This window comes from Protopterus annectens, chromosome 13.part0 (genome assembly GCF_019279795.1).
Source record: "Protopterus annectens isolate FY-2018-M chromosome 13.part0, PAN1.0, whole genome shotgun sequence".
NCBI lineage: Eukaryota > Metazoa > Chordata > Ceratodontiformes > Protopteridae > Protopterus > Protopterus annectens.
In genome coordinates this window covers 1,261,077,808-1,261,100,159 of record NC_056747.1, presented here as the reverse complement: position 1 = coordinate 1,261,100,159, position 22,352 = coordinate 1,261,077,808, and the positions used below count along the sequence as shown (strand labels likewise).

The window sequence follows — 22,352 nt, the reverse complement described above, 5'->3', positions numbered from 1 at the left end:
AGGGGCAGAGGGGAAGGTTATTTCAAAGCAAACCATTTCTAAATGGATAAGCCATTGCATTCATTTCTGCTGTAAGCACAATGGAAAACCTATCCCCCAGGGGTTCAGACCTCACTCCACCAAGGCTGCATCTACCTCTACAGCCTTTCTCAGGTGCGTCCCTACCAGGGACATCCTAGAAGCTGCTACCTGGAGTTCTGTACATACTTTCACCAAGCATTATCATTTGCCAATTTTCTCTAAATCCAGAGCTGGCTTTGCCACTGCAGTGTTGCAGGGTCTTATAGCTGGCCCTAATGCTATCTAAATTCCTCCTCCAAATCATAGCTTTGAGAATCTACCCAAATGTAATAACTGCAGCAGTGAAACATGAAGAACATAGTACAGTTGTGTACACTTACCATAAATGTAGATGTTGGAGTGTATTCACTTTTGCAGTCCTGGTTACCCTCCCTCCATCCCCCTAACTTCTTTTGGCTATACCTCTACTTTCCTTTACTATGCTTAAAAGCCTTTTTGGTGTATTTGCTTTTTTGTTGGAGGTATATCTTTGTGCTTTTATATTTAATTGCTTCCCATTAGGGGGGCACCTGTCATCTGGGGCAAGAAAAACTGATGTAATGGCGTCTGCTGCATGTATTATATCCCTGACGACCTGACGTCATGGAAGAAGGGACAGCAACTGACGCAGGACCCAAGACTTTGTTAATCAGGCCTACTGAGGGCTACCTGCAAGCAGATAACCCAAATGTAATGACTGCAACAGTGAATACACTCTAACATCTACATTTATGGTAAGTGTACACAACTGTACTTTCCATCCCTCCATCCAGACCCTCAAGTTGACAGCTTGGCTGCTCCATTTCCGTCTTTAGTCAGGCTTCATGATTTTTCCCCAGAAGTGGTCCATATTCTATCATCTTCCCACAAGCCTTCTACTAGGAAGATTTATTTCAGTAAGTGTAAGAGATTTTCTATTTGGGCCTGTGAGAGACATATTGATCCTTATACGGCGCCTATTTCAGCAACATTGGAATTTCTTTCTCAACTATTCAGTCAGGGTTCAGCTGCGGCAACCATTAAAGTACAATTGGCAGCGATTTCTACCTTTCACGGTGCTAATGAGCCCAACATTATGGCTCATAGGCTTTGTAGGACTTTTCTGAGAGGGACATTGTTACTCCGATCTCCAGTCTTTGATCCAGTGATGCCATGGGACCTCAATTTTGTACTACAGAAGCTCACTTCAACTCCCTTTGAGGCTGCAGCTACGTGTAACATTAAATTTGTTTCAGGGAAGACCGTATTCTTGGTAGCCATAACTTCAGCCAGGTGGATTTCTGAACTCCAAGCATTATCGATTAGGCCATCTTATTTGGTGTTTCACAAAGATAGGGTTTCCTTAAGAACCAACCCTTTTGTTCCAAAGATTGCCTCTGTTGTCAAGATCAACCAATCCATTGAGTTGCCTGTGTTTTTTCCTGAATTCTCCAACAAAGCAGAATCTAAGTTTCGTCAGCTAGATGCTCCTAGACAATTGCGTTTCTATTTACATAGGGCAAAAGATTTCAGGAAATCAGATCAAATGTCTGTCTCTTTTTCAGACACTAGACTTGGGGTTCCCGTTTCTAAGGTAACCTTGTCTCGCTGGATCTCCAATTGCATCTCATTTATTTATGCTTCCAATGGCAAAGAATTACCCTTTAAAGTGAAGGCTCATTCTACACGATCTGTGGCTACCTCAACTGCGTTTCAGGCTAGGGTGTCTATGGATAATATTTATGCTGCAGCAACATGGGCTTCGCCTCAGTCACTACAAATTAGATCTGATCTCTAGAGGCAGATTTCCTTTGGTTCCATGGTGCTCGAGTATTTTTCACTGAGCCACCCAAGATCAAGGTGCAATCCCACGGGTAAGAATGAAGGCGAGATTGGACTGAATATCATCAAGAAGTTATGTACTCACCATAGCGTTCGATGTATGTAGTCCACACATTCTTACTAACCCTCCCTTCTTCCCCCTCCTGGAGGACCTGGGGTATTATCTCTAGGTGTCAGTAGTCCTTTCTGTTGGGGTTGTTCTCAGTGTGTATGTGTGTGAGCTTGCAGCAAACAAGATCTGGGGAATAGACCTGTTGCATGATGGGATACCTCTTAGCCATGAGCCAATTGAAGACTTCGAGCTAGAGTATGGCCGAGTCGGAGCCGAGGTTCGGTTCCGAACCCACGGGCAAGAATGTAAGGTGAGTTGGACTACATACATCGAACGTTATGGTGAGTACATAACTTGTTTTTGTTGATGGTTTTGATCAATTGGTTAGCATGTAGGTCGAATTTTAGATTATTATCGGTAATGACACCTAATAGTTTAGTAGAGAGTTCAGGGGAGATTATTGTGCCATCATTTGCTCTTATTATAAAGTTGATGACAGTAGACCTTTGTGTAGGTAAAAATAACAGCATTTTAGTTTTTTTAAGATTTAGTATCAGGCGTTCAGAAAGCCAGTTTTCTATTGTGTTAAAGGTGGTCTGGGTAGCTAACTGTAACTCTATTGGGGATGTGGCTGAGCAAATCAGGGTAGAGTCGTCAGCATATTGGATACAGCTGACTTCTGGGATGACAGTATTCATATCGTTCATGAAGATGGAAAATAACAGGGGCCCTAGTATAGAGCCTTGTGGTACTCCAAGGGTGTTGGGTAGTAGGATAGAGAGTTTATTCTGCCAAAGAACAGCTTGTTGTCTACTACTTAGGATTTAAACCATTGAAGGGCTTTAGGGATCTAGACAGTGTTTGCAGGGTGTGGATTAATAGTTGGTGGTCAACCATATTGAATGCCTTGGAGAGATCCAAGAAGAGGGCTGAAGAAATATGGTTATTGCTTCGATTATGGTTTATGGTGTTGGTAAAGGCTAGTAGGGCTGAGTTAGTGCTATGGTGAGGTCTGAAACCATGCTGGGTATCTGCCATGAGGTGGTTATGGAATAGGTGGTGCATGAACTGTCTCTGAATAAATTTTTCATAATCTTTGCAAGTGGAGAGAGTATAGCTATAGGCCTGTAGTTAGAACATTCAGTAGAGCTACTTTCTTTATGGAGTGGGACTACATAGGATATTTTCCAGAGCGTGGGAATTTTAGCTTCTTCTGTGGTTCGATTGATAAATATCGATACCGGGTATGCAATAGCATAAGCTGATATTTTGTAGGTGTTCAGCAGGAAGTTAGCCGATAGTATGATGGGTTTTAGTTTTTTGATTAGGGTACGGATAAGTGACGTGGCGACAGGTTGAAAGCTAAATGAGAATAGGTTTCTAGAGGTGATACTTTCTGGGCCAAGGGAGCTAGGAGGTAAAACACTACTTGTAAAACTGTAGTCCATTTTCTTGACTACAAACAATGTGAATAGGCAGGGTTTTTATTGCTAAGAGCTGTAGTCCTTTAAAATTTGTTGTGTGCATTCATTGGTAACTGACACTTGTCACTTTAAAGTACCCAGTGAGGAAAGTGATGGCTGCCAGTTTTTTTTCATACTGTACTTTAGTTTTAGTGATTGGGATAAAAGCAAGACTTGCAAGTAGCGCATTCTTTGTTAATTTAAAATTGTATAGTAACAGCTAAAGTGAAACTGTTTTCTAGGTGGTTGTTGAGTTGTTTTTGTAGCACTTTACTAACCTCTGGAAGACGCCCAGTCTTGCATGAAAACTTCAGAATTTCTGCTGTCTCGCTATGTCAGGCATGTTGAGACCAATTCCATTTTCTGAAGCAATGTGGTTTTAATAGGAAATGTAGTGGAACCTTCATGACTTGTAGCAAGGAAACCAGTGAAAATGAAAAAAGGTGTACCGAGTGGTTTCTTCTTACTAAACATATAGGTGATACTTCATGGAATCAGTTCTGGGATAAGGTTAAATCCGTTTATCTTTCAAAAAAAATGTATGTATTGCTTGGCATTTTGGTGTCAGCTGGCCAAGTGGTAAAGTTCTTCCCATACTTTGTTTCCCTGAAAAAATATATATAACATAGATGTGCCACCACCTGGAATACATGTGACTGGTTTGAACAGGTTTAATTTATCTTAATCATGATTTTTCAAGGATTTTGTGTTCACACAGGACATTTAGTTCATAATTGCAGATTTAAGTAAAAAATCCTGTCCACATACTCTTATTCTGTTTTTTATATGTCTGTATGACTTTGCAATGATTCTTTCCATAAAATTCCTTCTTCTTTCTCTACTACTTTTGTATTTGTTGAGTCGTAGGAATGGTATTTAATCTCTCTCTCATTTTTTTCTTTATTCTACCAGGTCCTGGTACTTTGAAAATTGATTTTGTGGGTGAACTTAATGATAAAATGAAAGGATTTTACAGAAGCAAATATACAACACCATCAGGAGATGTTCGCATTGCTGCAGTTACACAGTTTGAGGTAGGTGCCAGATGTTCTTCATATGGCTGTGTTGCAGTAGAATTTCTGATCCATGGGAATCTGTTGCAGGCTGATGTCCATCTATGTGGCCTAGCTCCTAAGGTTCTACAGATTTAAGGGCATGGGTGGAAATCACAAGTAGTAGTAACCTTTCCTTTTTTGCCACATATGTGTACATTGCTCATCAGGAAAGATGGTCATATGGATCACTACTACAGTAGCCTATCTATATGGGTTAAATCTTCAGTCTTCACCTTCAAGCTGAGCTTAGTATGTCAGGTCTAGGTGACGAGTGTCAGGAAAGCTCTGAAAGGATGAAGAGAGTTGCTTTGAAGGATGTGGAGGATTGAAGGTTCGATAACTTTATTGCATTGCTTGACACAGGTTTTTTTTGGGGAGGGGGGGGTTCCACTTTAAGTTTTTTAAGATAAGAAAAGTTAACTAAAGTTACTTTTTTTACTTGTGTTAAAAAGTTGTTAAAACTAAACTTTTTTTTTTTCTTTGGTAAAAGTTGTTGCTGTTGTACTTCTGGGAGATGGTTTAAGTGCTTAGTGTTGTTAATACGGTGTTTTAATGGGGAAGAAGTACTTTTGTACAGCTTATCTGATGATCTTCGTGTTTCACTGTTGCAGTCATTACATTTGGGTAATCTGCTGGCAGGTTGCCCTCAAGTCGGCTTGAATTCCAAAGTCTTGGGTCCTGCGTCGGTTGCGGTCTTCTCTTCCATGTCGTCAGGGGTATAAAGCATGCAGCCGACGCCATTTTCTTCAGTCTTTCTTGCCGCGCGGTGCCCGAAGCAGAAGCATTTCGCAAGTGCCGGTCGGCCGACTACTGAAATATTCGTTTGAGTTTCAGTACCGAAGTCTTCACTAAAGCGAAGTACCACGTTGGGGAAACTTTTTTCTTTCTTTTTACTGATGTCAGAAAAAGTTTAATAATTGTATTACTTGTGGGAAGCAAATACCTCATAAGGGTTTCCATTTATACTGTATTCTTTGCCTAGGCCCTGATCGCAATGTGCCTGGCTGTCTGTTTTGTGCTAGATTTAACCAACGCACTATTAAACGTCTGTATGTTTTTGCATCAAAGTATTTTGGAAACAGATTTAACTACCCAGAAATGTCGTCTGATAGCAATCCTACTACCGGAGTACATAAACGCAAAGAAAAGGACAGAGAAAGGCAGTCAAGATCCAAAACCGATGACTAAGCTTCTCCTAAGCCAGTCGCCAGTACTCAGTGAGGCGCTTTTGCAGCCCCTGATACCCGCTACCTTTGAGTCACAGGCCTCTACCGACACTCATGTGGAGTCCGGCATGCCGCAAGATACTCAAGGTATTGGACCGATGGATGTATCTCCCTCTGATGGGTCCGAAGCCGGGGAGCAGGCACCGGCTTCTGAGGGTGTATTCAGACCTCAATATTTGTATATCAAACCGACGACAGCTGCAAAATCAAAGACAAAAGCAACCTCTAAAACTAAACAACTGACACATGAGCCATGTGCACAGGCCTCTATGCCTAAAAAATAGATAATCTAAATGGCTGAAGACCTTGTTACCTTGATCAGGGGTACCCATCCCCCATCAGAATAAGAGGCCTAGGCAAGACGCTGATTATGAATCTTCAGATCAGGTTTCTATTTCTTTTGATTCCTCATCGGATCAGGAATTATCTTTGCCTCCCTATGAGGATTCTGATGCTGAGGAGTCTATTCCATCTGCACCTCCTCCTGAGGATTATTCATTTGGTGAAACCTTGCATACTTTGAGGGAGCATTTTCACTGGGAGAGTCAAGACTTCTCAAAATCAAAAAAAGAGGCTCAGGGATTTCCTTCTTCCTCAGCATAAGCCTTTGGCCATTCCCCCTGTTTTAGACATTGTGGATTGTGTGTTTTCAGAGTCGAGCTTGACCCCTGACTCCTTACCTCCGGCTCCCAGTAAGCCTGACAGATATTACAGGGTCCCCGGCTCACATAAATTTTTATTTAGAAACCCTGCTGCTGATCCTGAAACTATTTCACAGGGCCCAAAGGGAGTTAAGGCCTCAACAGCAAAAAATCCTACCCCCTCTAACAGAGATTCAAGGGCACTGGACAGATGGGGGAAAAAAGGTTTGTACATCTGCAACCTTGGCAATCAGAGCCTTAAACTGTCAATTTCATATGCTTAAGTACCAACAACATGTTATGGGATTGCTGAAACAGAAAATTATGTTGATTTCAGAATGTGCAGAAAATGAAGAATTGCAGGAATTATTGCATGCAGCTGAACAAGTTGAAAAGCATACTTTACAATGTGATTTTGATTCTTTAGAGGCCTCCTGCAGGGCCGCAGTTACTGGATCTGCGATTAGGAGGCATGCCTGGTTAAAGGAGCAAAATTTGCCTGATCATGTTAAAGCTAAATTGCTAGATGCACCTTTACAGCATGATTCTCTGTTTGGTATTAAGGCAGAAGAGGTTTTAAAGAAAATGGAAGACAAAGCTAAGTCTATGCAAACTGTTAAAGACTTCTTACAAGTCCAGCCACCAAGGTTCAGTAGACACTTGCCTACAAAAAAATTGGTCCTTTCCTGTGTCAGACAGAGCTCAAAGGGGCAAATCCAGATGCCCTAAGGGTTCCAGATACCAGGCGCAAGACTCGTACAGGTCAAAGCAATGGGGGGCGCATCCACCTCCAAATCTGGAGGAGATAAAGCGCAAACCTACAGAAAACAACCCCAATGACTTCCCTCTGCCTACACCAAGCACTTATCTTTTGGCAGCACCCATAGGGGAAAATTTGCACTTTTTGCTCAAAATTGGCAGTTAAATAACCCAGGACAAGTGGGTACTAAACATCGTATCACAGGGATACAGATTCCATTTCCACACTCTGCCAATGGCAAGTGGTTGGCCAGATCTGCCAAAAAATCAATGGACAGAGGCACAGAAACAGGTTACGTCCCTCATGGATATGGGGGCCATTCAGACAGTACCAGAACAGGAAAAAGGACAAGGTTTTTACTTGACTGTTCTTGGTACCCAGAAAGGACAAGGCCTGGTGGCCAACACTGGATTTATTGATTTTGAACACATACCTGGACATTCCAAAATTCAGAATGTTGACTTTGCAGCAGCTTCTACCTATGCTGGGCAAGAATGCTTGGCTGGTGACTTTAGACCTAAAAGAGACATACCTGCATGTCCCAATAAGACAGTCGTGCAGAGGATACCTCAGATTCAAGGCTGGCTTAATGCATTACCAATTCTCTGCACTGTCCTTTGGCTTATCTACTGCATCCAGGGTCTTTACAAAGTGCCTGGCACCAGTAATTGCATTTTGCAGACAAAGAACTATACAATATATCCTTACTTGGACGACTGTCTCATTCAAGCAGAGAACAAGGACACTCTTCTTCGACACCTGGCATTTGTGAAAAGGCTTCTAACATGTCTAGGGTACACTATAAACGAAAATAAATCACAACTGGTACCCTCTCAAAAGATAACATTCCTGGGTGCAAGCTTGAATACAACTGCCCAGATGGCTTATCTCATGCCAGACAAAGGCAACTGACTACTTACTTCAAACTGATGGCAACAAAAACCCAGTCTTCTGCAAGACAAATTCTGCAGGCTCTGGGCTTCATAGCATACTGCATCCTACTAATTCCATATGCAAGACTGCATATGAGGAAACTTTCAATGGTACCTAAAAGGTTTATGGAGTCAACATTCACACAGTTTGGAAACAATGATTCCTCTCATTCCCTGCCAGCAACATGAGTTTCTATGGTGGGCAAAGGCCTGTCACCAAAACATGGGACGGCCCTTCACTCTACCTCTTGCCAGCCAAACCGTAACAACAGACGCATCAGATTATGCCTGGGGGGACCCACATGGCAGGAAGATGCATTCAGGGCATATGGGCACCAAAACAAATGCATCTACATATCAACCAGAAAGAGATGCTAGCTGTTCAAAATGCCCTAACAGCCTTCAAGGACTTACTTCATCCAGGACAACTACTGATAAATACGGACAACACCACAGTCATGTGGCATGTAAACAAGCAAGGGGGCACACACTCCTACTCCCTTTGCAGATTAGCCATGGCACTGTGGGACACAGCTTTGACCTACCAAATACATCTTCAAGCTCAATTCCTGCCAGGAAAACAAAACACTCTGGCAGACGATTTAAACAGAAACCTTATGGATCCTCACGAGTGGAAGCTAAATCCACAAGTATTCAGCATGATAACAGAGAAATGGGGGAGCCCAGACATGGATCTTTGCCTCTCCTCAAAATTATCAATTGAAAAGATTCTGCACAAGGGCTTATCACAGACCAGCATGGAAAGTGGACGCCCTATCCTTCAGTTGGAAAAACCTGTCAGTTTATGCCTTTCCTCCTCTGCTTCGTCTACCCAATGTCCTCCAAAAAGTCAGACAAGAGAAGCCAAAGATGATATTAATTGCCCCGGTCTGGCCCCGCCAATACTGGTACCCAATCCTAAGGAACTTGTCTCAATACCCAGCTTTGACCTTGCCTCAAAGACCGCAACTACTGTCCCAGCAAAACAATCAGATCCTGCACAATCAACTACTGACTCTGAACCTGGCTGCATGGCTAATCATGTAATCATACGAATGACACCTCTCAGTAAAGCTGTGATGGATGTCATTTTGGAAGCCAGAAGGCCTAGTAACTAGAAAATCTTATGCTGACAAATGGAAGAGATTCTGTGCTTGGAATCAAGCACAAGGAACTGATACAGCAGAACCACATATTCCTCCGATATTACAATACTTAACTGAGATACTTGACAAAGGCCCGTTTCTCATCAATCAAAATCCATGCCTCTGCCACTTTGGCTCATTACAATACAGAGCCACCAATCTTTTCTCATCCTTTACTAAAGCAGTGTCTTAGAGGAGCCAAAAATCTAAGACCTCCTAGATCACCGTTACCTGCATGGGACCTCAATTATGTGTTGGAAAAGCTCACCCTACCTCCATTTGAACCGGCCGTTACAGCGGATATAAAATTCTTATGGAAGACAACTCTGCTACTAGCAATTACTTCAGCAAGAAGAATTTCAGAGCTACAGGCCCTCATGGCTGTAGAGCCTTTTATCATATTTTATATAGACAGGGTGTCTCTGAGGACAAATCCTACTTTTATGCCGAAGGTGGTTTCCAGTGTGGCTCTTAACCAAACAATTCATCTGCCAACTTTTTATCCAAATCCGCAGAACAAAGGGGAGAGGATTCTGCATTCCTTGGACGTACACAGACAGCTAAGATTCTACTTGAGCAGGACTAAAGCTCTAAGAAAAACTGAGCCATTACTAGTGTCATATGCTGCAGGATCAGAAGGAAAGGCCATCTCAAAGTGGATAAGCCACTGCATCCGTTTGTGCTACTTACACCATGGTTAAACTGTGCCCAAGGGCACTAGGTCGCATTCCACCAGAGCTGCAGCTACTTCAGCAGCCTTTCTCAGAGGAGTACCAACCAAAGAAATTCTAGAGGCTGCTACTTGAGTTCTGTTCACACCTTTACAAAGCATTACCATTTGCCTCTCTAAATCCAGGGCAGGCTTTGCCACTGCAGTGCTGCAGGGCCTTACATCCGCACCTAATGCTGTTTAGCTCCAGCCTCCCAACCGTAACTTTGGGGTTCTACCCAAATGTAATGACTGCAACAGTGAATACACTCTAACATCTACATTTATGGTAAGTGTAGTACTGTACGTTTTACTGACTTGCTGCCAGGCACCTTTTTCAGTTTAACCATGGAGCAAGCTACCCGTTTCTTTGTTTTTCCTTCTAGCCACAAAAAGAGGAAAGTTGTCAATCAGCCTTTGCCACCACAGCAGGCTGCTTATGTGCTTCAGCTGCAGGTGAGTGACTCTGCTGTGGTCAAAATTGGCTCTCTGACAACTCATTTTCCTTTGTTCCCACTAGTGTATTCACTGTAGGCACCATGTGCTAGGGATTAGGCACGTCCTCTGTGGCTGTTGCAGGTTAAACACATTCTTTGCAGCTGTTGGAGTACCTTTAGCAGGCAATGGCGAGCCTCTCTTCTCGATCCTTGGAGAAAGAGCAGAGAATGACACTGCCCAACCAGAGAACTGTACCTATCCTTAAGGAGATTTTTGCTGACAAGTGGGTCTGCTTCTATAGAAATTCCTTTCAAAAAGAATCAAACTTAAGCATATGTCTTCTTTTGTTTTGTTACTGTGGACAGGAGGAATTTATTGGCATAGCACTGGGTTTACTGCAGGCTGTTGACCCCTCCTTCCTTCCTGTATTGCAGGTTCTGGTTAAAGAAAAAGGGGTTCTTCACTTTCTGAAGAGATTCAAGAGTTTGAGCTTAAAAAATGATTGCATTTATATGAAGCCACACTGTCCTCAAACTACAATCAGTACTTTTTAAAGGATTCTTTTTCTGATGCTTTTTCCAAGAATATTTCAGGTGATGTCAATTTCTTGTCACTGTTGCAGTATACTGTACAGATAGCCATTTCTCCAGCCAGCATACCAATGCCTTGTCACCTTCCAGGTGCTGTATGTCTGATGCATCTCCTATGTCCAAGACCTGAAGTACATAAGTGGCGTACAAGTACCTAATCCTCAAGAAGTGTTGCCACCAATATGAATGCTATTCTAGGAAACTTTTTTTTTTTTTTTTAGGTCATTCACAAAGTTGGTTTAACTACTTATACTTTTATAAGGTAAGTACCCCAATGGAGGTCTTTTCCTTCCTGTTTTTCATTTGCTAGCCATACCACTTTACATGTCATCCAGGAAGGGGAAGTGAACGTGGGAGGCAGATTCCCCATAAGAATAGACACAAGTACCTTATTAGTGTGGATGCTGCACGCAGTCACAATTGGTGTGAGATTTGTCAGGCGTGCATTTTTTGAAGACTCCCTGCAGCTGTCTGTCCCTTTGTATTTACTGTGAGAATCGGCATTTGAAGCTTTTTGCACAAGGTACCATGTCTTCCGAGTCGGCCTGCATGGATATTCAGCCACTGCTTAAAACTGTCAGAGGGACTGTTCACGTGCCGGCTTCAACTGCCTCTGCCATGACCCAGTTGGAGGCAGAGATTGATTTACCTGCTTGCATGTCTGCTGATGCTGTGCCTGTATCTTCTGCAGAAGTGGAGGGGAAACTATGGCTGATATCAGAGAGGTCTAGGGGGTTTCCCTTGATACTGTTTAGGATGTCCCTGCTATTCTTATTCAATCTAGGCAGGGGTCTGAACCTGCTAGGTTTGTTAGAGCTAATGTTACCCTGAAAAAGAAACAAGGCCGGGTTGTGTGGCTGTTGTGGCAAAGGATCCTCGCAAGGAATGGCAGGATTTCACACTGAGTCTTTTTTAATGCCTTTATGGCTTTAAAGCCTCCTCAAGGTTCATCTATTCCTTTTTCCTGTTCCTTGGTCCTCTGCTCCATCTAAAATCACATAGGGAGTGTGAGTCCTCTGAAGAGTTGAATTTGGATTTTGGTGAAGAGTCATTGACTTACTCTCAATTCACCCCTTGCTTTAGGGTCTGTGGAAAAGGATTATCTTTCTTCAGATTCCCTACGGAAGAATTGTCCTTTTGAGAATACTGTGGTACATATGATGGAACATTTAAATGGGATGGTTTCCAAGATTCTGATGTCCAAAAGAGGTGCAGTGAGCTTTTGCAGATTGATTGACCCAGACCTTCTGAAGTCTCTCCTGTGTTTGGATGCTTTATTTGACACTTTTCTTTGGCTTCTCAAGCCTCTGATTCTCAGCCTCCTCCAAAGAAGCCTGACTGGTTCTACAAAGTCCCTAAAGCTCAGAAGTTTTTTTGTCGAAGTCTTTCTAACCCTGCTGTGATTTCCTTGGCTGCTAAGACATCTAAGTTTGTATCCTCTTCTAAGCTTTTACCTTCAAGCATGGACTGTCTTGCTACCCAGCTGTATGGGAAGAAAGTGTTTTTTCTGCCTATTTATCTGTATGACTAGATATGTGCTGGCTCTTCTGTCTCAGCTTGGGGTATTCTTTTTTGTCAGGTTCTGAGGAAAGGTTTTCTGCCATTTACTTGAGCACTGCATCCCAGATGGCTTGTCGGTCTGTAAAGAGCAGTTATACTGCTGATGCCCCTTTTAGGGCATCTGCCTCAGGGTTTATGATTAGGTATTCTAAGTTACACTGACAAGCTCTCTCTGGTGATATCAAGTCAAAGCTCTTGGATTTTCCTTTAGATGACCAGAATATTTGTGGCTGTGCTGAAGCTGAGCCGTTTAAGGCCTTCAGGATAAGGGAAAGTTATGCAGGATTTGAAGCGGTTATTTCTCCTGTTCCATAGAATCTTCTTTGGTCTGAAGGCAGTAGAGACAGCCTTCTGGGGCTGAGGTCTTCCAAGAGGGTTTTTCCTGATAGGTGTTCTCCAGATTCTGAGAATAAAAAGCTTTATTTCCCTGACAAATCTGCTTTCATTTGATGATCATGCACTTCTGGGTGCTGGCTATTTTCCTCTTTCCCTCAGGTAAACTTTGTACTTTCATGTCTGGCAACAGATAACCAGACTCCTGGGTGGTTTCCATTATGAAGACTGTTATTTTATTGTTAGGCAGTCCCTTCCTTTTCAGGTCTTTCCGAGCCTCCTCTTTGCCGGCTCCGTCACATTCCTCCAGTTCTGCAGGATCTTTAGTGCAGTGAACCATTCATCCCCTTCCCCCTTCTCAACAGGGCACAGGGTTTATTCCGTGATATTTTAATTCCAAAAAAGGAGGAGTCTTGGCCCATGTTGGATCTTTCTTTTCTCAACACTTTTTCTAAAGGTTCCTTCAGTCAGGATGCTGTCTATTCTATCTTGCTTCCCCAGGCTTTCTTGTTATCTCTGGATTTGAAACATGCCCATCTTCACATTCCTATTCACCCTGTTTTGAAGAGGTTTTTTTTCTCTATTTCTTCTTGACATTGGCAATTCTGTGATTTGCTTTTGGTCTTTCTGTGGTTGCAAGAGTCTTTACCAAATGTCTATCCCCAGTGGTGGCCTTCTGCAGGGTTCAGGGAATGCAGATATGTTCTTCGTGTTTCACTGTTGCATCATCGCCTGTGGGTTATCCCTGCTGTGGTAGCCCTCGAACGGTCTCAATATCAGAGTCTGTGTTTTTCTGCATCGGCTGCAGTTGCCTGTAGTCTTGCATCAGGTCATCAGTGCTCTAAAGCAAGGCAGCTGACATAATTACATCAGTCTTTCTTGCCATGGAGCCCGTAGCAGAAGCAGTTAGCATGAATGCTGGTCGGTAGCTACCAGAGTTTGAATTTCAGCTGAAAACGTCTAAAGCCAAGTACCTCATTGGGGACCCTTTTTTCTTGCACTAACCGATGTCTGAAAAAGTTGTCTCACCTGTGGAAAGCAGATCCGACACCAATACTTCCATTCTTACTGTGCCACTTGTTTAGGCCCAGACCATGACGTCCCCCATTGCTGGTTCTGTGCCCTCTTTAATGCGAGAACCATTTGCTGTAGAGCTCTTATTGTAGACGGTTATTTTCATGTTCCGTCTTCGCATTCCGATATGTTGTCTGTCAGCCAACAATCCATGGACATTCTGAAAAAATGCAGAGATAAAGATAAAGACAGACCACACAAGGCTAAGCCTTCTGACGCTACCGCTAAGAAGGTAGTCAGCTCTCTGGAATTCAGTGAGGTGCTTTTGCAGCCCCTGATGCCCGATTCATTATCTACACAGGCCTCTACAAGACCCTTTCAGAGTCTGGTACGCTGCAGAAATCTTTGTCTTCCGAACTTTTGGCTGTCTCTGCTTTGTTGGTTCCGGAGCCGCAATGCAGGCACTGGCTTCCGAGGAGGCCTTTTGCACTATAATGACAGCAAAACTCGCACAAGACAGAGTGGGCAGCCTTTGACATGTGTGGTTATTGATGAGAAAGAAACGAGTCACGGGCAAACTAGTTCTCCAAGTACTAGGCAAGATGGCTACCTCAATTGTCCTCATTCCCTTGGCTCTTCTCCACATGAGAATTATTTGCAGCAGTTCTAAAACTTCCATTGACATGCAAGATATTAATAACAGATTCATGCAAAATGGTTCTTCAGTGGTGGCTTCAGTCTCCTATGGTAGCCTAGGGTCATCTTTGTTCCTTCCCAACCCCAAGCCACAGTGACCAGTGACGCTTCCCAGATAGGGTAGGGGGCATTATCTGGGAAGACGGTTCAAGGCATCTGGCATCAAAACGAGGCTGATTTGCATGTAAACATCTTATAGATGAGGGTGGTACTTTTGGCAGTGCAAGCATTTTAAGACGACTTCCCTCTGGGAATGATAGCAATCCAATCAGACAACATGTCTTTGGTCTGGTACATAAACAGGGGGGGACCAGGTATTACCCCTTTTGTTGAAGCCCTGATGGTTTGGCAGTGGGCTTTCGGATATTGGCAAAGGCTCTTGCTACCCCCATAGTGCCTTTTTTAGGCAAGGCTCAAAAGACAAACCCACCTCCATAGGTATCACAAGGGATAAGAAACTGAGTAATGCTACTCAACGCCAGAAGTGTAAACCTCAAGATGCACGCACTCGAAACTCTCCTTAGCATGGAGAACATCGATATCTGTGCAGTAACAGAAACCTGGTTCAGGGCTCCCGAGAGCACCCCAGCACTACCAGGTTATACCTCATACCATGCTTTTCGGCCCCAAAACTTGGACCGAACCACAAAAGGAGGGGGAGTATCGATATTCATCAAAGATACCCACACCTCCAGGTTGGTGGCAAAGCACAAAGCATCAGAGACTATCCATGTGCAACTAACAGTGGGTAAAACTGCCTTCCAGTTTATAGCCTGCTACAGACCACCCTCCCAAACACAGGAACCCCACTCGGCCTTCCTGAGAATACTGGAAAATATGAAGGTCTCTCCAAACACCATTATATTGGGCGACTTCAACTACTCAAACATAGACTGGGAGCATTACTCTAGCTCCAACACCCTAGCCCAAAGGTTCCTAGAATTTATAAACTCAAATGCTATGGAACAACTTGTTACCACTCCCACAAGAGGGGAAAACATACTGGACCTGATCATCACCAACATGGGGACGCTATGCTCCAGACCAGAAGTGTATCCCTCACTGGTAAGATCAGACCATAAACTAATCTCACTGGATATTCACATCCCGACCCCACCCCTGCCCAGAAAACCACAGTGAAAAACTTCTCTAAAGCAAATTTCACACTCCTCAAAACTGAGGTGGAATCCTTCAAAGCCCCCGGGCTTGTGGAAAATACAGCCCAGACCGCAGAATCCTTTATAAATGCATTCTATGAACACCTTCAGGAATGCATGGATCATGCGATCCCAAATAAAACCAAGACCCAATCCTCCAAAGGCAGACGTCCTGTCTGGTGGACCCCAGCCATAAACAAACTATACAATAGAAGGAGGAAGCTACTAAATGATAGAGCAAAATCCCAAAAAGGGAAGGCATCACTGATCAGTATTAGCAAAAAACTACGGGCACACATAAAATTGTCTAAGGCCAGCTTAGAAAAATTGCACAGGACACTAAGGATAATCACAGGGCTTTCTTTAGTTATGTTAGGAACCTGGGTGGTAATTCCCAGATATGCTCAGAATTAGTCCAAAATGACAAAAAATACACGAACCCGCAGACATTGCCGACATCCTACCTGACAGGTTCGGGGGAAACTTCTCCGGCCCCCGCCCCAGCAAAAGGGCAAATATCTATCCCAGCAGAGTGCTGCACCTCTGACATCTCTGATGCTCAGGTAAGAGACGCCTGCTCCAAAGCAAAAAACACAGCATCAATGGGACCAGACGGTGTCCCGGGCTGCGTCCTACATGAACTCCAAGAAGAGCTAAACCCAAACATAAAACTACTGTTCAATCTCAGCCTTACTACAGGATATGTGCCCAAAGAGTGGCGTACAGCAACAGTGGTCCCTCTCCATAAAGGTGGTGCCTCAACGGATCCTGGAAACTATTGCCCCATAAGCCTGACTAGCTTGGTCTGCAAAGCTATGGAAAGGATCATCATGGACCTCATAAATAAGGATATTGGGGACCTACAAACACTAGATCCTACCCAGTTCGGCTTTAAGGGCAGATCCTGCCTCTTAAACCTGGTTGATTTCTTTGAAACTGTCACCAAGGCCATTGACGAGGGGAAGGTGGTCCACACAGCCTACCTGGACCTCGCAAAAGCCTTCGATACAATACCCCACTCGGGCATTATAGATCAGCTCACCAGCTTAAATATAAACCCCTATGTCACTAGATGGATTGCAAACTGGCTCAAGGACAGAACCCACATGGTTAGAATTGCTGGAGCCATGTCAGACTCCAAACCAGTTACAAGTGGTGTCCCACAAGGCTCAGTCCTGGGACCTCTCTTGTTCGGTATATATTTCTCGGAGGTACAGGCCAACACGGAAGGACTGTGGCTGACCAAGTTCGCAGATGACTGCAAACTGGGCGCCATAATCGACTCTCCAGCCGACACAAGCATCCTCAAAAAGGGCCTCATAGAAACAGACAACTGGTGCCAGAGCCATGGCCTCAAGCTAAATGCCAAAAAGTGTATAGTCATCCCCTTTGGCAAAAACAAAGTGCCCACAAATTACACATAGGCGGTAATCCATTAAGTACAGAAGAAGTAATTAGGGACCTGGGGGGACCCAAGTTGATAGCAATCTCTCATTTGACAGCCACTTGGCCAAAGTGGTTAGAAAAACATTTTATATAGCCCACCTAATCATGAAGGGATTCACATCTAGATCAGGGGACGTCATCGTGCCTCTTTACTCATCCCTCATCAGGCCCATAATTGAGTACAATGCCCCTTTTGGGATGTACCTTACCAGACACCTGCAGCAACTGGAAAGACCCCAAAAGTACCTCACCAAGAGGATCAAAGGGCTCAAACAGATGCCATATGCTGCCCGGTTAAAGAAACTTCAGCTCTACTCAGTGGCATACCGCCTGTTCAGAGGCGATCTGTGCCTGACGTACAAAGCCATGTCCAACCCGGAATTAATGGACATGCTGCACCTCAGAAAATCCAAATCCCATTGAGCTACGCGCTCGAGAGACTTGAACCTCAGCACTGAAATAAATAGGACATGCTGGAGGGACAGATTCATAACCCAGAGGCTCCCTTCACTCTGCCTAACCTGGACTGGGATTTTATTCCAGAGTCCCTCATTGACTCTCTTCAAGAGGAATCTTGAGTGGATGGGAGATCGTAGGTTTACCCCGGGTATCACTTCTGTGTCACTGTTAGACAGAGGCACAGTATACTAACCTCGAAAAAGGGCATAGCAAAATAAATTTAAAATGGGTGGCGAAAGCCAAACACATTCTGGCTAGGCTTATAAATGCCCTAGGGCAGATAGCCTAGTATGAACCTATGAACGTTCTCCAACTGCTTTCTGATAGCAGCGCTTATTCTGGGGAAGTCCAACGTGATTGCAGACAAATTGAGCAGAGCCATTTTATGGCTGCACAAGTGGTCCCTCAGTCAGTTATGGAAGAGATCTTCCAAAAATGGGGCCAGCCTTGTTGCACTCTCTTTGCATCGCCCACCAATACCCAACTGCAGCAGTTATTTTGCCCTGATCCCCTCCTGCATGGGGAGTCTCCCAAGAGATGCCCTTGTTCATGATTGGCCCATGGACTTCTTTATGCCTTTCCACCAATTTCTCCAATTCACAAATTTTTGCAGAAAGCAAGTTTGTTGGAGATGACAGTTATTGGCCTTGACAAATTTGGTTCCCCTTCAGCCTCATGTGCGGACCAAAGTATGGATTCTGGACCCTGCTCCGGACTTTGACTCCCCCATCGGGGATGGTTCATCCCAGTCTGGGCAATTTCAAAACTACCAGCTTGGCTGCTCCAGTTTCTCTGATTGCCAGTTTCCTGCCTTTCGTCTCCAGTAAAACATATAATGTTAAGTTGTCTATCTCGCCTTCATTCTTGCTGGATGGGTTCGGAGCCGACCTCGGCTCCGACTCGGCCACTCTAAAAGCTCGAGAGTTGGTTCCACCGGCTCGAGGCTCCCCTTATATCCCACAATGATAGGCGAGAGTTACCTCAGATCTCGTTTGCCGCTACAGCTATCGAGGTTGGTTTTCTACCGGTTCTTGGTAAGTGACTTTTTCTTGTGTAATTTAGTCTATTAAAACCCCTTTAATTTTAATATCTTTACTTATTTCCCTTAGTTTAGAGAAATTTTTATCCCCTTCAAAAAAATTCCCGTTTTTTTCCCTCAAGAACTTTAGGTTCTTCCCTTGGGCCTTTTGGCCTTTTCTCTTCCCTAGGGAGTGTGTGTATTATTTTTTATTTAAAAACCTAATTAGTGGTTTTATTATACTTTAAACTTGACAGGGTGTAATTAGTGTGTTTGTGTGTGTGTTTGATTACACCTTTTAAAAATGTCTAAGGAAGCAAAGGTCTCGGATTCAAGAAGTGTGATGCGTGCTGTCAGAAAATGTCTCTGACAGACGCTCACACTTCTTGTGTCTACTGTCTGGGACCTTTGCACCTGCAGGACTCCTGTGCTGTGTGCCATGGCTTCAGCCCCAGGGTCCTGCAGGATAGAAAAAATAAATTGATATTAAGGGGCTTACTCAAGCCAGAGGATTCCCTTTCTGTTTCTACTGGGAAGCCCTCTAAGGCATCTAGGTCTTCGGCTCCGACAACTGAGCCGAGACCTAAGGTTTCTAAACCTTTGCCTTCATCGGCTCCGGCTGGAGCCGATGAGTCTCAGTCCACAGTTTCTGTGGTTCCTCGCTCGGCGGAGCCGAGGTATTAGAAGTTCCCGTGTCGGCTCCGACCAGACCTTCGGAGCCGACAACTAGGAAGAGGTCCAGGTCACCATCTCTTGGCTCCGTTCATTCGGCTCCAGGATCTCCCCTGCTGTCTGAACGGAGCCAGAGATCTCACTCCTCTAGGTCATCGAGGCTGTCGGATCATGACCTTCAGAGGGTAGTGAGTCGACTTCTTAAGTCCGAGGCACTGGCCCAGATGCTTCAGAGCCCGACTCATCAGTCGATGCCTGCCCCGGTCCATCAATATATTCCTCCTTCGACTCTCTTGAGCTCGGAGCCGGGTCGCGTCGGAACCGAGACTGTGATAGCGTCGGAGCCGATACAATTGTCTTCGGCTCCGTCGGCGGGTCCGAATTCTTCCTTGCAAGAATCTCGGCGCCGGACTTCGCCGTCGGCTCCGAGGGGTGAGTGGCATCGGACCCTTGTCCGACCCCTCTCCCTCTCGGTGCTTCGGGCGCTGGTGAGTTCGGCTCGACATCGCCTCGAGCCATCACTGTCGGTGCCGAGGGGTTCTTAGCTTCTCGGAGCGGGACCTCTGGCTCTGCCTGACAGGGTGCATTCGAGGTCATGCGGAGTGTGTTAGAGCCTGGCTCTACTCCACAGTCGGCTCCGTCCGCCCCTCCCTCTACAGTGCCTCAGGTTAAGTCGACTCACTCCCTCATCCCGGGCCGCAGAGAGCCAGCTCCTCAGGAACCCCTGTGGGGATTTCATCCTCTTCCGAGGCCTCTCCTGATTTGGCAGAAGAGCCCCCTCGGAAGAGGAAGTGTAAGAGGAAAGACATTGACTCACCTGAGTCCATCACGTCAGACACAGATTTGGATGATTCTGAGGGTTCCCCCCGTTCCCCTTCTGAAGATGTCTCATTTGCAGACATTCTGGAGATCTTGAAACAGAGGGGAAATTGGCCAGCCCTCAACCCTTCGGAGGACGAATCTGTGTATCTTGAGGTGTTTGGCTCTCGTCCTTCCACCTCCTGGGTGTCCCCCCCTTTGACCCCCTCATGCAGGTGGTTGCTAAGAAGGCGTGGACGGCTCCTGATTCAGTGGACCCCACTCCCAGGAGACCCTCCAAGTTCATAACGGCACCAGCAGACAAACAGTTCTTAACTAAAGGAGTTTCTGTGGATGCTATGGTGGTAGCTGCTGCCACTAAGAAGGAGCTAGCTGATCCTTCAGTACCTGTCCATCCACCTAACAAGGAATCTAGGTCCATGGACAGGTACGGGAAGCGGATGTTCTCGTCAGCGACATTTACCATGCGTTCGCTGAACTACCTGTGCCATTTTACTCGTCTTCAAAGGGACTTGATCAAGGAAGCGAGTGAAATGTTAAAGGACCCTACAGCTGCGGGTTTCCAAGATAAGATGAACATGCAGCTGGCTACCCTTAACTCCATAACCAACTCCTCCATGTGCCTTCTTTCTTACGCGGCTGATGGAGCGAGCAGAGCCGCAGGGACAGGTGTGGCCTTACGTAGGCATGCCTGGATGCGGCTATGTAATTTGCGGACCCTTCAAGACGTCTTTCACTAACTCCCGCTTTGATGGCTAAGCCGTCTTTGGTCCTCAAGTGAAAGAAACCTTGACTAGGTGCGAAACTGATGGCAAGACCCTTTCTGCCGTCGGAGTCCGTTTTTCTACTCCTTCTAGGCCTTACCCCAAAGGCCAGAAAGGTGGAAAGATGTGGTTCCGTAAACAATCTCAAGGGACTTCACCTGACGCACAGAGTCGTTTCCCCGCCAGAGGCAGAGGCGGGAATAACAATGGTAGACGTCGCCCTAGGGGCAGGGGGTCCGCAGAACCAGGGCAATCGGGAAGCCTTCCCTGACAAGCCCTTTCAGCATCCCTGAGGTGTTGCCCGACTGCCCATCTTCGGAGGCAGTCGGGGGAAGATTGTCACTGTACCCAGAAGCCTGGCTATCCCTGACTCAAGACAAATGGGTACAGTCCATCATTTCAAGGCTATTCTATCCCCTTTCTTCGCATTCCAAATCAGTCAAAAATCCCTTCCAGATGTTCCACCCGCTCAAAGGGATCTAGCGGTTTTGGAGATTTCAAAACTGCTTGCAAAAAGAGCAATTCAGCCAGTTCCAGCAGTCCAGCAAGGATCCGGAATCTACTCAAGGTTCTTTTTAGTTCCAAAGAAAACAGGGACTGGAGACCAATTTTGGATCTCAGTATCTTGAACAGATCAGTCAAGAAAACAAGATTTCGGATGGTCACGCTGCAATCCATCCTTCCCCTTTTGGGCAAAGGAAACTGGATGTGCTCTATAGACCTTCAGGATGCGTACTATCACATAAAATGAACAGACGCTCCAGAAGATTCCTCCGCTTCAGGCTGGGAACCAGTCATTTTCAGTTCAGGGCCCTGCCCTTTGGTCTCACCACTGCCCCGGTGTTTACCAAATGCATGGCAGTGGTAGCTTCTCACCTGAGACGACAAGGATTCCAGGTGTTTCCATATTTGGACGACTGGCTCCTCACAGCTCCCACCAAGCATCTCCTTCTGATGGCCAGGGATTACACTTTTCGCATTTGTCAAAAGCTGGGTATTTCAATAAATTGCGAAAAGTCTGTTTTGTCACCTTCTCGTACTATTACCTACATAGGCGCAAATCTAGATACAGTAAACATGTCTGTAGACTAACACATCAGAGAATAACAGACATTCACAAACTGGTATCACTCCTTTTCAACAACAACAGAATCAAAGCCAGGTTAGTTCTGAAAGTGTTGGGAATTATGGCAGCGGCCATACCTCTGCTTCCATTAGCCAGATTCCACATGCGGATCCTTCAATGGATGCTATTTACTCAATGGTCATACCAGCAACTTCCAATGTCTCACACCATTATGATCACGCAAGCGTGCAAGAATCATCTTATGTGGTGGATGTCTTCCCTCAGCTCTTGTTGGGAAGACCCTTTGTTCCACCCTCCGGTTGCTACTCTGACAACGGATGCCTCCCTGATCGGGTGGGGGCATTATCAGGGCAGGACGGTCCAGGGCACATGGCAACCAAACGAATGCCACTTGCACATAAATGTTCTGGAGATGAGAGCAGTGCTTTTAGCGTT

At 45.1% G+C, this 22,352-nt stretch overlaps 1 protein-coding gene across 1 annotated transcript in view; it reads left to right on the top strand.

The window, feature by feature from the left end:
- The window catches only part of NPEPPS (aminopeptidase puromycin sensitive), a 1,948,381-nt gene that overhangs the window by 167,132 nt on the left and 1,758,897 nt on the right, over window positions 1-22,352 (top strand). Inside the window, exon 4 of the mRNA XM_044054968.1 lies at window positions 4,309-4,430. Coding sequence (XP_043910903.1) covers window positions 4,309-4,430 — 122 coding nt within the window. The remainder of the gene's footprint in view (window positions 1-4,308; window positions 4,431-22,352) is intronic.